The sequence below is a fragment of the Phascolarctos cinereus genome, unplaced genomic scaffold (assembly GCF_003287225.1).
Source record: "Phascolarctos cinereus isolate Bilbo 61053 unplaced genomic scaffold, phaCin_HiC Scaffold_4;HRSCAF=312, whole genome shotgun sequence".
In the NCBI taxonomy this organism is placed as follows: Eukaryota; Metazoa; Chordata; class Mammalia; order Diprotodontia; family Phascolarctidae; genus Phascolarctos; species Phascolarctos cinereus.
This window is the reverse complement of record NW_027555847.1, coordinates 174646394-174660657: the sequence shown is the minus strand read 5'-3', so window position 1 is coordinate 174660657 and position 14264 is coordinate 174646394. Positions and strand designations below refer to the sequence as shown.

General features: G+C 38.9%; 1 protein-coding gene across 1 annotated transcript in view; it reads left to right on the top strand.

Moving 5' to 3' along the window:
- PDXDC1 (pyridoxal dependent decarboxylase domain containing 1) overlaps nucleotides 1–14095 on the top strand; it is a 60474-nt gene extending 46379 nt beyond the window's left edge. Inside the window, 12 exon segments of the mRNA XM_021001763.2 lie at nucleotides 1254–1304; nucleotides 3090–3153; nucleotides 4582–4676; nucleotides 5711–5816; nucleotides 8408–8579; nucleotides 9077–9195; nucleotides 9551–9672; nucleotides 10621–10713; nucleotides 10792–10888; nucleotides 11746–11850; nucleotides 12133–12267; nucleotides 12270–14095. Of these exon segments, the coding sequence (XP_020857422.1) occupies nucleotides 1254–1304; nucleotides 3090–3153; nucleotides 4582–4676; nucleotides 5711–5816; nucleotides 8408–8579; nucleotides 9077–9195; nucleotides 9551–9672; nucleotides 10621–10713; nucleotides 10792–10888; nucleotides 11746–11850; nucleotides 12133–12267; nucleotides 12270–12406 (1296 nt within the window). The 3' untranslated portion in view covers nucleotides 12407–14095.
- The last annotated feature ends 169 nt before the right edge of the window (nucleotides 14096–14264 follow it).

The following is a 14264-nucleotide window of genomic DNA, read 5'->3' as shown; positions in this document are numbered from 1 at the left end:
AGCTCAAAATTTTCTTTTAATTCTGTTTTTTCAACAATCCAATTCTATTTTTCAACATGTTCAACAAACGTGTTGAGCACTTACTGCATATAAGGCATACTGCTTGTGATAATAAGATGATTAGTGCATGCAGGTGCTGGTGTGACAGAACGACCACTGGACTGGAAGTTAGGAGAGAGAAGGTTCTAGTCCCAGTTACTAACTTACTGTGAACTTTGGACCTACTTTCCCACTTGAAGTTAGTTTCCTTATGTGTAAAATTTTAAGTTGAACTACCTGACCTCTTCTGATTCTCTTGCTCTGTGACTACAACTCTTCTTTTAAAGAATCCTTTGAAAATGGGTTGCCTTGAGGAATAGTGGGCCTCTCCCTTCATTGGAAATCTTCAAGCACAAACTGGATACTTGTTGGGCACATTACAAGGAAGATTCCTCTTAGGCGCAGGTCAGAGTGGATGTACTGAGTTCCCTCAGTACATCCCTCAAATTCTGAGTATAATTATCCAGAGCACTTTATGCTGGAGAACAAGAATTGCACTTGGAAAAATGGGGAAAAATAACCATTAATACTATTAAAAAGTTAACAACATCAAGCAAGTACTTTTCTATGGTGGACGTATGAAAAGTACATTCTGTATGAGTCTATCCTACCGCTTACCAGTAGCGTTTTGGAAATTGTGCCTGTCTTTGAAGGTACGGCTCAGCAGCTGTCCCCTCCAGCAAGACTGACCTGATTACTCTAGAAAAATTATATCTATAGAGCTTGGGCTTTCTTTAGAACTCTTTTATACAGTACTTATTTGTGTGCATACCACTCACCTCTGTTATTAGATAAATAATTCACCTTTGTATTCTGTCATGTCTAATGTAACACCTTGCATATTTTAGTAAATCATTGTTGAATGAATGAGTTACTGAATGAATTTGCAGTGTTAGATATGACTGCTGACTTTTATGTCTCATTAGAAATATCTTTCTAGCTTCAGTGAATCGAGTGTCAATTTTAATCAAAATTAAGATGCATTGATGGATGGAAGTTCAGCCTCTGGGACTGATAGTCATATTACCAAGTATTGGGTGACTTGTATTAAGATTCAAAGACTTGTTTTACTTTGACTGCATAAGTAGCACATAAACAAATGGCTCTAATTGGAGATCTGGATGAGTTGATTTGTTTGTAATGGACTTTTATGAAAAGTCACTTTTTATATGTTTTAAGTTGATGAATTCATACAATCTTTTTCTTGTTTGCAGAGTCAAAGGTTGCTGGAAAGTTTGAAGAAACTGGACTTCATCAAAACTTCGGTATTAAATAAAATATTTCCACTATTTCTATGACACAAAGTCCATAAAGTACATTAAACTTCAATAACATTGGGTACTTTTTATCTCTGTTCTGATGCATTTTAAAGAGACTTTGCTAATGCTCACAAATCCCATCACGTGCATGTAATTTATGACATAACTAGGCAGTTATATTGAAGCCTAGCAGTTCTAAACTGCACTGAGTGAGGTGCTATTTTTAAAATCCTGTTATGGTTTAATTCTGCTTAAAGTTATGGTTTAGTAGTTTTTAAAATAAAATTCAGCCACATAAGGAATTTATAAATACTATGCCTAAAAGAAAGCATATTTAAAAAATCTCCCTAAGTGAAGAGTAATATTTTCTATCAGAACTCTTTCCAAAATCTCTTACCCTTTAAATCTTATTTCCTTCTCTCATTGTTTCTTTTTACATTAGGGTTCAGAGGATAAAAGTGAACACTTAGTTCCTGGGTAGTTTTCTTAAAGTAGCAAAAGCTACTCTGCAGGTGGTTTTGTAAGAGGCTTTATCCTATTTTGGCCTGTTTTGTTTTTAGATTTTTTTATCCTTAGTTTAGTTTTTTAAAATTATTTTGGAGTTTAGCTGGTAGTAGCTCCCCATTACCCTCTGAATTAGGATCATGGAGTTAGGTGAGTTGGTGGAAGCTTGACCATATCGCTCCACCTCTTCCACAAAATTCACGTACATTTCCCTTTCTAACCTGGCTCTTTCCATATCAATCCCAACAGAGAGGTACACTTCATAGGCTGTTTCCTATCCTTTATGTTGACATTTGCTGGGGCCAGTTCCAAGAAGCCCTCCATCACTTTTGTCTCCATATAGCCTTTCTGTGATGCTTCCATCACTGTAGCAGTTTCATATTTACAATTCCCTCTGCTTTATAGGATTGTTGCTCCCATATTTCAGTACCATAAAGTATGGGAACCAATCGCTTGCGATGAGTATTTCAAAGTAGTCTCATGGACTTAAAATAGTTCATGATATATAACATGAATTGTTCTATATTTTCTTAATGTAACTTTAATAAAAAATTCCATGTAATTGCAATTTGTTAATAATGTAATTAGCTGTCCACATCAAAATGCTAATATGCTACATTCTTTTGTTCTGGTTTTAGAAACTCTATGTTAGGCTTGGGACACACATAGCAGTTTTGATCTAAGTATCACTATTAGGGGCCACTTCCTTTTGGAAGAGGAACTTGTAGAAGAAGAGAAGAGGACTCATTTAGTTTTAAAAAGAGCCTTCTTTCATATAAACGTTTTTCAAAGGAGTTTAAATCAGGCATGCCTGGGTCTGTATAAGTTCTAAAACTCTAAGATCAAAGTCTCCCTTAAGCCTTGCCTTCTTTTTGTTCCCCATGTCTTTTGTGGCCTTTTGCTTGCCCCTTTGTTTCAGAATTGTCTTGAATTATATGGATGAATTTCTGTTTTTTATTTTGTCTTTTTGAAATTTCTTCCTGGTTTTCATTGCAGTAAAACTTCAGTAAAACATTAAATTAATATTTGAGATTGAGATTAAGTAGATTGTGAAAATTAAGAATATGTGAGAAATGTCTGGAATATTTTCTTGTAAATCTTAAGAATATAGCAAAACCACCACTTTTGTTTTCCATTCATTACATGAGGTAAATCAAACCTAGAACCTTTGGTTTCTCTATAAACAAAATGGATGCTTCTTCAGTCTATTGTGCCAACTCAATATTTCAGTCTTTAATAATGTGTAGTTTTAATATATTGCTTGATAGTGTCACATTTGGGTTTAAGGTGGAAGATGAACTCACCTCTCCAGTGGTGGTATTCAAATTTTCCAAGGAAGTTTCAAGTTTGGGTGAGTAGCTTAGAGAGTAAGTTAGTATGAACAACTCTGAATAACCTAGATGTGTAAACTAGCTCATTTAAATCTTTAATCATAGTTTATGTGAGAATTTTATTGTAATAGTCTTCATGATGACTCTATCCCAACAACTATAGTATTCTGCAGTTCTTTATTGATGCAGCTGTGGTGTCAGGAGACACCCAGTCAATACTAGTTGTTTGGTAGATTTTAACTCTGGTAACATTACACTGTAAGATTTCTTTCTGGAATTTTGTGAAAGAAAATGTCTCAATAATGTAATGTAATTATGACAGCATCACTGACTCCTTGCCTGTCTTTACATAGGAAAATACATGTAGTGTGGCGTAATGGAAAGAGCCACTGCCCTTGCAGTCCTAAGTTCAAGTCACAGCACTCTGCCCCTGTTTTTTTTTTTGTTTAAAATTCTTTTTATACCTTTTCTTTTTTGCGTAATTTCTCAATATAATATCCCCCTGCCAATAGTACCCTTCCTTATAACAAAGAAAAAGAAGCAAAACTAATGGAAACAGCAATGATATGTTGGTGTATTTGAAGTTTGGCCTTGGGAGCCACTCCTACTTACTGTGAGATGGGAAATATGTTTTATTATATGTCCCAGAACTAGTCTTGGTAATTGCATTTTTAACCTTAATTCAGTTGGCTGTGGTATTGGTTTCATTTGCATTATTATAGTCATTATGTATATTGCTTTCTTGGTTCTGCTTTCTTCCTTCTTTAGCAGTTCATACAGATCTTCTCATTTCTTTGAAGTCCTCCTCTTTGTTGTTTCTTGTGGCTTAATATGCAGCAAAGTGGACAGAATGCTGACTTTGGAGTTGAGAAAGCCTGAGTTCAAATCCTACCTCAGACACTTACTGGGTGGCCCTTCAAATTACTTAACCTTTGCCTGCCTTGATTTCTTCATCTGTAAAATGGGGAAAATATAGCCCCTACCTCCTAGGATTGCTGTGAGCATCCAGTGAGAGAAAGGGCTTTGCCCTCCTTACTCACTGAAGAAGTGTTAGCTACTCATCATCATTCCTTTACATTCACTATTAGCCATTCCATAGTCAAGGGGCACCCGCTGTGTTTTTACTCTTTTATTATCACAAAAAGTCTGCCCCTTACTGCATGTTCTTGGTCAGGGATCATCTTCACTCTGCAGCCTCACAGGGTTTCTGCAAGGATCAGATGAAATGACCTGTATTCATAAAAAGCATGGTGCAAACGTGGCTGCCAGAACTGTCTTTATTGTGAATGTTTGTTGGTTATTGTAACTGATATAAAATACATGGAAACTTTAGTTATGGGAACTAATTATGGTTGTAGTAGCTTAATTACTTGGGCCTCAGCTTCATCTTTCAGTTTGTTGGAAACATTTTGATGCTCCTGGGAGTGATTGTTCTTTCTGTGTTTCAGGATCAGATAAAGCAGGGCACGGAACAGTTGTGCCCACCATGCAGCCCTCAGCAACTAGCCAGGAAAGAGACATCTGTGATACGTTTAACCAGTGGGTAAGAGGAAAATGAAGGAAGCTTTTATTAAGTGCTTACTCTGTGCAAAGCACTGTGCTAAGTGCTAGAGATACCATAGAAAATGAGACAGTCCTGCTCTTCAGGAGCTCATTCTCATGGCGCCCTGATATTGTCGGCTTTGTTTATTACTGGCCATGAGCCAATGTCCGTGTCATTTGGCAGCTTGAGGCGGCTCGTAGTTCAGTGGGTAGACCACTGGGCCCATGTTCAAATCTAGCCTCAGACACTTACTAGCACTGTGACCCTGGGTAAGTTGCTTAACCTCAGTATCCTTATCTGTAAAATGGGGGTGATAATAATAGCACCTACCTCCTGGGATTGTTGTGAGGATCAAAGAGATAATAGTTATAAAAGTACTTAGCACAGGTCTTAGCACATAGTAGGCACTGTATAAATCTTCTTCCATTCCTTTCTCCTTCCCTTGTCAGGAATTTGCACTTGTAGCAATAAACTACTTACTGCAGAGATATTGGTGTACTGTCCTTGGGTTCAGTCCTGTTGTTAACCGTTGACTCCGACGTGGTTTAATCAGATCATTTCTCCATCTTTTGTCTCAGTTTTCCCATATGTCTGTTGAGGTCTACCTAATAAGGTTTTTAGACACAAACATGAGTGTTGGTTATAATATTAATAATACAGTCTTTTAAAAAAAAATAAAGATGAGCACTTCCTCAATCAGATGAGGATGATGAGAATGACAGCAGTAATAACAGTAATCTCTAAGAAGTAGCTCATGTGTCTGTTTAGCAGCGGGAGTCAAACCTCATAGGCCTAGATATCGAGGAGCCTGATTCTGATTGCCAGCGGCAAAGTATTTCTTATGCTACACCGTGGGGAGGATGAATATGCCCTTTTAAACAGCAACAAACACCCCTCCCCATTCAGCATTTATTGACCCTCTTTATGCACTGATGGGCATTGGAGCTCCTTGTCTGGGATGAGCTGGGAGGAAAGGGCTTAAGGGCCTGATGACCCCTTTCTGCTCAGCCCCTTCGCCTGCCTGTTTCCACCAGCTTGGCGAGCAGCTGGCACAGCTGGTTCCCGCTAGTGGAGTTGATGTCGTGGAACTGGAAGATGAGGGCACATGTGTACGGTTCAGCCCGCTTATGACATCAGCAGGTAATTGCTGTCTCTGAATTCTGCTTGGATAGGGGCTTTTGTCCTGATGAAATAATGAGAGTTCATGGTTAATGTATAGGCTGTCAGAGTTCCCTTGCTCTGCACTAGTAACTAGTTTTCTTTTTTCCCCTCTTTTTCCTTTGCTTATCAGTCTTTCTTCTTGAGCAAGGCCTTTTCTTTCTCTCACCCTCAGGGCTTAACACAGTGAATGCTCTGCTCAGAATAGGTACTTAATCAGTGTTTGATAGTTTGAATTGTTGGAGTTTTCTTCAACTTGGTTTGAGTGGATCTTGCCTTTCTGATTCACTTCTCCATTTACATTCTCTATACATACAGTACAACATTCATTTGGACTTAGATGTTTATGTGACTTCAGTGTTTCATTTTCTGACAAATTCTGAAGAAATAAAAGATATTGAGGTGATGTTATGATCATTCTGAATCTTCCTCTGGAGAGAATTTGAACACTTATTTTGGGGGGGGGAGGAAGGGATAATTCGCGCATAGACCCTTGAAGGTAAGAAAACATAATCATCCATTTGTCCCCAAAAGAACAAGGGCAAGTCATGTAATATATTTGCTCTTACTGGGTCTTTTCCTTGTCTCTATTGGTTATCTTTTTTTTTTGTTTGTTTGTTTTCTTAATCTAACCTCCAGAAAGACAAGGTATACAGGTAACTATAACACAAAACAATATAATTGCCAAGGTATGAAGGAAGTCCTGGAAAGAACAGTGGAGGAAGAAATCATTTCCAACTTGTTAGAGGGAAAGAGAAATTAGAGAGGACTTAATGTAGGAAGTGGCATTTGAACTAGTTTTTTGAAAGGATAGGACTTTATCCAGATTTGAACCAGTGGAATTTAGAGTGCTTTCCAAATGCAGGAGACAGAGTGAACAAAGGTCACACATCTGAAAACTGTAGGATGAGTTCCTCTCACCCAGATAGACGTTTCTATGAAGAGATCTTAAGGTTTTAGTGTTATAAGTCAACTTTGTGACATGGCAGCCAAAAAAAAAAAACAAGCTAAAACAAGCTACATTAAGAAGCATAGTGCCCCAAACAAGTGAGGTTATAATTCTGCTTTATTCTGCGTTGGTCAGACCTCATTTGTACTACTGTGTGCGGTTCTGACCATCACATTTTGGAAAAGGCAAGCTGGAGCATGTCCAGAAGAGGGTGACCAAGATGGTGAGAGGATGGAAAACAAGGCATACAAGGGGTTGATTGAAGGAACTAGGCATTTTTAACTTAGAGGACATAAAACTTAAGAAGACACATAATAGCTGTTCTTCAGGGATTTGAAGGCTCACTAGTGTAGAGCTGACGTGTCAGATGTGTGGCCCACAACACTCCACAGCGTGGCTGGAAGCAGATTAAAATGTACTTGGGAAATGTTTAACAATAAATACAAATACAGTGAAACATAGATAATGTCAGTATGTGGTCCACAGAAATCCTTACATATAGATCAGTAGTCTCCATTTCTAAGTTTTTGATACCACTCTTGTAGAGGAATGATTAGACGTGTTCTGCTTGGCCCCAGAAGCTGAGCAATACATGGAAATTACAGATGGGCAGATGTAGATCCATTGGAAAGAAAGCTTCCTGACAATTAGAACTATTCAAAAGTAGAACGAGCTGTACTGGGAGGTAGTGGGTCCTCCTTTGTCAGAAGTCTTTGAGAAGAAGCAGGGCAACCACTTGCTGGGGATTCTGTAAAAAGTTCCCTTGGTTATGTTGCTCTAGACAGTTCATTTCTGAGGCCTCTTTCAGCTCCTAGGTGTGCTACAATTTAGGAAGCCCAGTGGAGCTAGAGCATAGAGCTCAGGTTGTTGAGTAGCGTAAGATAAGTATATAAAGGTGAATATGAGGCAGGCTGGCAGCTAAAGAGTTTGGAGGTTAACGATGTGATCAGAGCTACATGTAAGATGGATTAGAGAAGAAGGTGATTGGAAACTGGGAGACTGCTTGGGTTACTGTGGTAGAGGAAACAAAGGCCTAGAATAGGGGAGTGAGTGGTCACAGCGAAAAAGAATCGTGAAGGCGGAGGGGACAGGACTTGTGGTGACTGACTGGCTATGGGAAAAGCCAAAAGCAAGCCAGGATATTGGTAGGACCACTGATAGGAATAGGGACCATAGATTTAGGGCTAGAAGGGTCCTCAGAGGACAGCTCATCCAGTCCGAGATGAGGTAACCCGAGGCCCAGGGAGGTTAGGTGTCTAGGCCAACGTCACACAGGTGGCTCCCTTCACTTATTTTGCTGGAATTGAGGAAAAGCAGTGCAGTTAGAGGGAGAGATGATGGATTCATTTTGATCATCCTTTTCCTGAGAATAACTGCATTAATGAGTCTGTCTTGGTGCAGGGGACAGTTTTCTAATGCTCACTTTCTAAAACAGCTTTAGACTATTCCTCTCTGCCTTCAGCAAACTTATGCATTTTAAAAATTCCCTGCCCTAGCTATTTGAATGTGCAAGGAACTTCTGTAGGGGCATTTCTGATGGTGAAAAGGGAATGTTGTTTCTCTGTATTGTGATCTATTTCTATCGCTGTGACATTTCTGATGATAAACTGATGGGCCTTTTCAGTTCTAGGAACTCAAGCAGATGACATTGATCAGCTGGTGGCATGCTTAAAAACCCAGATTCCAATTCTGACCTGTACAATACAACTCCGAGAAGAATTCAAGGAAGAAGTGGGAAGAACAGCAGGCCTCTCACACATTGAGGACTTGGGCTGGCCTGGCTTAGGTGTAGTCAGGTACAGGCTCAGCTCTCCATCAGCTGATGTTGGGTTTGTAGCCCAGAAACCGAAGTTGAGAGATGATCTAGTGATGAATTTGTGTTTCACCTTTGGCTGTCTTTACTTAGAGATGCTACTCTACTATTTAACCAGTCAGCAGGCGTTTGTGAAGCACCTACCACATGCTAGACATTGTGCGAAGTGCTGAGAATAGAGATACAAAGAACGAAATAATTCTTACTGCCAGAGAGCTTACATTCTAACTTTTATACTGTGCTATGTTTAAACTTCTGGTATTGGGAGAACTAAAGTTTCCCAAGACTGAATAGATTTATGGACTTGTGCTTCCTCTTCTACATTCCCTAAAGTGCTCAGGTTTTGAGAATCTGTGAAATGATTTTTCTATCCCTGTTGCCTGGCTTCATTTCTGTGTTAAGTAGCTCATATTTTGTAACACTGTGATATATGAAGATATTATGTAGTCTGCAGTATTTTTATTTGATATGATTTCATAGGTATGAACACATAATTGAAGAGAAGATTAATGAGAAATCAGAAGCAGAAGTAGAGAAAATCAATACTGAAATCCTGAAAAAATTAAATGAACTGGAATCTGACCTTTCATTTTCACTGGGTAACTCCTATGTTTTAAGTCAATAATTCTGACCATTAAAGCCATGAGCTGATGTGGACAATGCTAGGAGAAACTCTAGTTTGCTTCTAAGATCTTTTCACACAGCCTTGCATCTCCCTTCCGTGTGTAAAGCTTGTTATGGGCTTTCTTTCTCCCAGGTGAAAGCCACTCCTCAATGCCCCGGATGATACTCACCACATGTGCAAAGTTGATTCCCAGACCTTGCCCCTTGTGTTAGTCTCTTGTTTGTGGACTAGTGGGGTGGGGTGGGGTCAATACAGAAAAAGAAAAAAGCAGAGCTAAAATTTGACAGTGATATGGAACTAAGGAATTTGGTTTATTTATTCCTCTGCAGGCCCTGAGTTTGGAAGACAGAAGAACTGTATTTATATCGGTATGGCAACTGAGGACCTTGATATTTCTGAGCTAGTAGAGACCATTGCAGCCACAGGCCGAGAAATAGAGGAAAACTCGAGGGTTCGTAAGATAAACAGACTACTTTTTTTCCTTCCTCTCCTCTTTGCAGCCTTTTGACAGTTCTGCAGGATTAAGGTTTTTCTTTTTTTTTCCTTATTTTTTTTGTGAGACAATTGGGGTTAAGTGACTTGTTCAGGGTCACACAGCTAGTAAGTGTCAAGTGTCTTGTCTGAGACTGGATTTGAACTCAGGTCTTCCTGACTCCAGGGCTGGTGCTGTATCCACTGCACCACTTAGCTGCCCCAGGATTAAGGTTTTTCATCCAGGGTTGGGGCAACAGGAAGAAAGGGAAGAAGAGAATTGTCATGTAAGGCCAGCCAGCTAAAGCCATAAGGGAAGCTGCCTCCCTAAGCTATACTTGGAAATATGTATCTCATCTTCCAGTAACCAAGTATACTGGCTTCTCTAAAGGGTAACGGAGACAGACTAGATGGTCTGAGGCACATTCTCTGAGTTAAACAATTGAGTCATAGATATATTCAAGGAGGAAAGAAAAAGGAAATGCAGCAGAGTAGCCAATATTTTTCAGCCTATAGAAAAGGTAATGGAAGCCATTCATCATATTACTTATAGTCCTTTGCCAAAACAGACAAACCCCCTAAACTTAAAAGTGCCATTTTAGTTTATTCTAGTATGTTAATTTCTTCAGGTTGCTTCTAGTCTTTTGGGTGGATTTATAGGAATGTAGAAGAGGCAGGGGGTGAGGATCATTTTCCTTGACATTGTAAGTTTAAGTATCAGTGTAAAATTTTAGGTGGTAGTCTAATCTTTTCTTCCCATTAACTAGTAAATATATTAAACAGCAGGAGTTTAGGTCTTTATACTTTTGTTTCCTGCATAGTTTTAGTTAAAGCAAAATTGGTTTTTTTACCAACCTGTTTTTGAAAAATGTCCTCAGTACCCTGTTAGTAGCTATAACCAAACAGTGCCTTTTCTGGTTTTCATTAGCTACTGGAAAACATGACTGAAGTTGTTCGGAAGGGAATCCAGGAAGCACAGGTTCAGCTGCAGAAAGCAAATGAGGAACGCCTTTTGGAAGAGGTGAGCCCACAGATTGAATTTCCCACCTCAGCTTTAAAGTTGCCAAACTAACCTCGAGGTCTTGGTTGTATCTCACAGGGAGTGTTACGGCAGATCCCTGTTGTTGGGTCAGTACTGAACTGGTTTTCTCCAGTTCAAGCTTCACAAAAGGGAAGGACATTTAACTTAACAGCAGGTAGGATTAAATAGCTTCTGCCAGAATCTGTTATGTTGAGAGATTTAGCTAAATGCTTTCAACCCCCAAAGCATATTATAGAGAAATACTTTCTATTTACCCTTCTCTATCATTGCATGCTATGCTAGGCCCCCTTATGAGATGACTATACTGTTCTATGAATGCTGAAAGAGTTGGAAAGCACAATTTCCTCTGACAAATAGAGCAGGCTTATATTTCCTTAAATGAAAAAGGTTATTTTGGTTGCTCTTTTCCTCATGAGTGTATATGGGGAAAAGATTGTTGTAATAATTCCTGAGTCACTTGATTTTTAACCTGGAAAACTTGCAGAAATGCCACTAATTTGAATTTAGTTAGGTTGACGCCATCAAAATATGTCGTTTTTGGAGTTCTGATTTCTGAAATGTGGACTACTCATTTGCCTCTAGACAGTAGTGACTACATTGGTCAATTAACAGAAAGTTTATCCCTCGATAGAGAAACCCAAATCCAATGATTTCTCATTAGATAGACAATTCTTCTGTTACGGCCTAGTCCTCCAGGGGGTGGTTAGGTTACTTTGCAAGTGTATCTGAAATCAGAGTACCATATACTCTGGGATCTCAGGGTGCCCCAGTCATGTTGTTCTTTTGGGGTCGAGTTTAAAGAAACGGGACCACCATGAGAAGGCTAAGAATTAAGTGGGCAAATTCTATTAACATTTATAACCTGACAAGCCTGTAGAGACCAACTGAAGAGCAGAGTTATCAACATGTTTGCAGAAGCTTATCTCAGGGCCAAGTTAGACACAGTCTTTGCCAGGAACTTGTGATCTGCCTTTACCTTCCCACCCAGCCCATGCTGTTTTCAACTGGCAGGTTCTTTGGAATCCACAGAGCTCACATATGCTTCTAAGGTCCAAGGTACAGGAGCCACTCCACCTCCAACCCCCTTAGCCAGCCGCACCAAACAAAGACTTCCAGGTATGTCTCCTCCTTATTTGAACTGAACAAAGGAAAACCTATACTTTTCACTAATTAAGACTAATTTAATGAGTTCTTCAGTTTTTGTACCATGTTATTATTAATACCCTCATGCTTGAAATTCTCCCTCTTGACTCCCATTACCTTTGCAGGGATTTCAGCTTAACTACACTCACTACTAAATAAAGCAATTTTAACTTTCTTTGTTTACTTTTTTAAAGTGAAGATTTTATTTTAATGTCTTCTATCTTTTAATGGTGTGTTTATTCAAATTTACTCCAGGTCAAAAACTTTTTAAAAGATCTTTAAGAGGCTCAGATGCCTTTAGTGAGACAAGCTCAGTGAGTCATATTGAAGATTTAGAAAAGGTGGAACAACAGGCCTCAGCTCACCCTGGTGGGGAAGAACAGGGGACTCCAAGCTAAACAGCACCGAGCAGCAGACTGGGAATGCCGTCTCACAGGCAACAAACCAAATTGAGGTAATTCCAAGGGGTGGATCTCAGCACCTGGACAATGACTGCACTCAAGTAGAAGAGCAAGAAAGCTTAAGATAAAATTCTGACTTTCTAGGTTAAGACTGTATTCCCTACGTTCCAGGGATGGTAAGGATACATATAAAGTGTGAATGGTGCCACATTAGGACAGTAAGAACTACTGCAATTCATAATTAACTGGGATTCTTGCACAAAGGTGCGGCTGAAAACCAGGCTTTCTCAGTGATGATCAGCTCATTTGTTTCTAGGCCAGTTTGTGGCGGTCGCTTCAACTCTTCACATCTTTAGCAACACTAAGAAGTTGAAAAAGAATTTTTTTTAAAGTTGCTTTAAATGCTTGCTATTTATTTACGAGCAACAGTTATAACTTCAGGTGTGTCAGTTGAAACAATTGCCCTGATCCTTCTAACACAAGCTTAAGTGATTGGGTTGCACATGGTTTCTTCTTGATAAACACTTCTCTTTTGCAAGCTACCCCAGGCTGCTGCTCACTGGACTTCCATCCTGCAGGCAGATAGGACGTTACTTGCTAGATACTCACTTGGCCTTCTTGGCTGCCTCTGGTTAGTTGGTGGTTTTGTTTTATGGAATTGCATTTTCATACCAAATCGGTCTTGTAACATATGTCTTTTGTTTGAAGGAGAATGGGTTTAAATGCTGTTGTAAATATGAATGCCTGAGCCCCACCTGTCATGCCCCACTGCTGTGTGTCCTGGAGACTTAAGTAGGGACTGCGTCCACTTTATCGCTGTGTTCTGACAAGACTGTCAAGCACGTTAGAATAGACAGCACTTCAGTCTGAGACTTTATTCTCTGCCATAAATCCATTTTCTCCCCTATGCACTATTTGTAAACAGATTATTAAATGTATAGAGCAACCATAACTGAAGTCTCTTTCCCATGTATATTTTTACAGGTGGAAGTTATAAATTAACAAACTGAAACACAGATTGTGCTAGTTATTGTTTTCCTTTGATTAACTTAAAATCTGGTAGATACGTATGAAACCAAATCTTACATACTGTAGCACACAACCTACAATTTTTAATTTAAATATAACTTCGTCCTTTACCAGAAGTTGACTCAGAGGCTTTTTTCAGTTATATTTCCTTGTTGGACCCAATTTACCAATAAAAGACAAAAGCTTTTTTAAAAATTTTAAAAAAAAAAGTGATCTTCCCCAGATGAGAGCCAGTCTACTCTTTGAGTTTAAAATGGAAACAGCCTACGATATACTACTCGGCTTATTTAAAACTGCTGAATATTTTATTTACATATCTGACCGCCCTTTTGCCTTTTTGCCTACTGGAGTCAGGCAACATAGACTATTCTTAAGGTGTACCTTTACTCATGTTTCACATTAGGCTTGTTGATTTTAGTTTTGGGAGCCTTAGTTCACCATATGTTTAAACCTATAATTACTTTATGATTTAATGTGATTCCTGACATTTGGCACTTGGCTTAAAAGTAGTTTTTCACTTGAGCAGATGATTAAAAAGGCAAATGGTCTTCCTTATCAGTTTATTTGGTGCAATGAAGTATATTAACTCATAAGAATTGGGGGATAAAATTATCTATAAATAAATTAATTTTTAATGTTTTTATATTTGGAATTGTTAAAATGGTTTGTTTTTGCTGAAATAGAACTTCACCCTTTAGATACTATTTGAATGTTGGATTCAATAAAGGTTCTTGAAATTGTTATATATGAATTCAGTTCATATACAATAAACCTTACTATGAAGTAAATGAGCATGATGACTGCATCTATTCCAGCCTTTATATGTTTCCTCTGTCTAGCTGACCAGGTCCCCTTGCTTCCATTATACCATGCCAGTCCCGAATCCTGAATTCCCCCCACCATCTAGTCACCTTCTCCATTCCTACTCTGCAACTGCTGAATGGTGCAGAAGGTCAC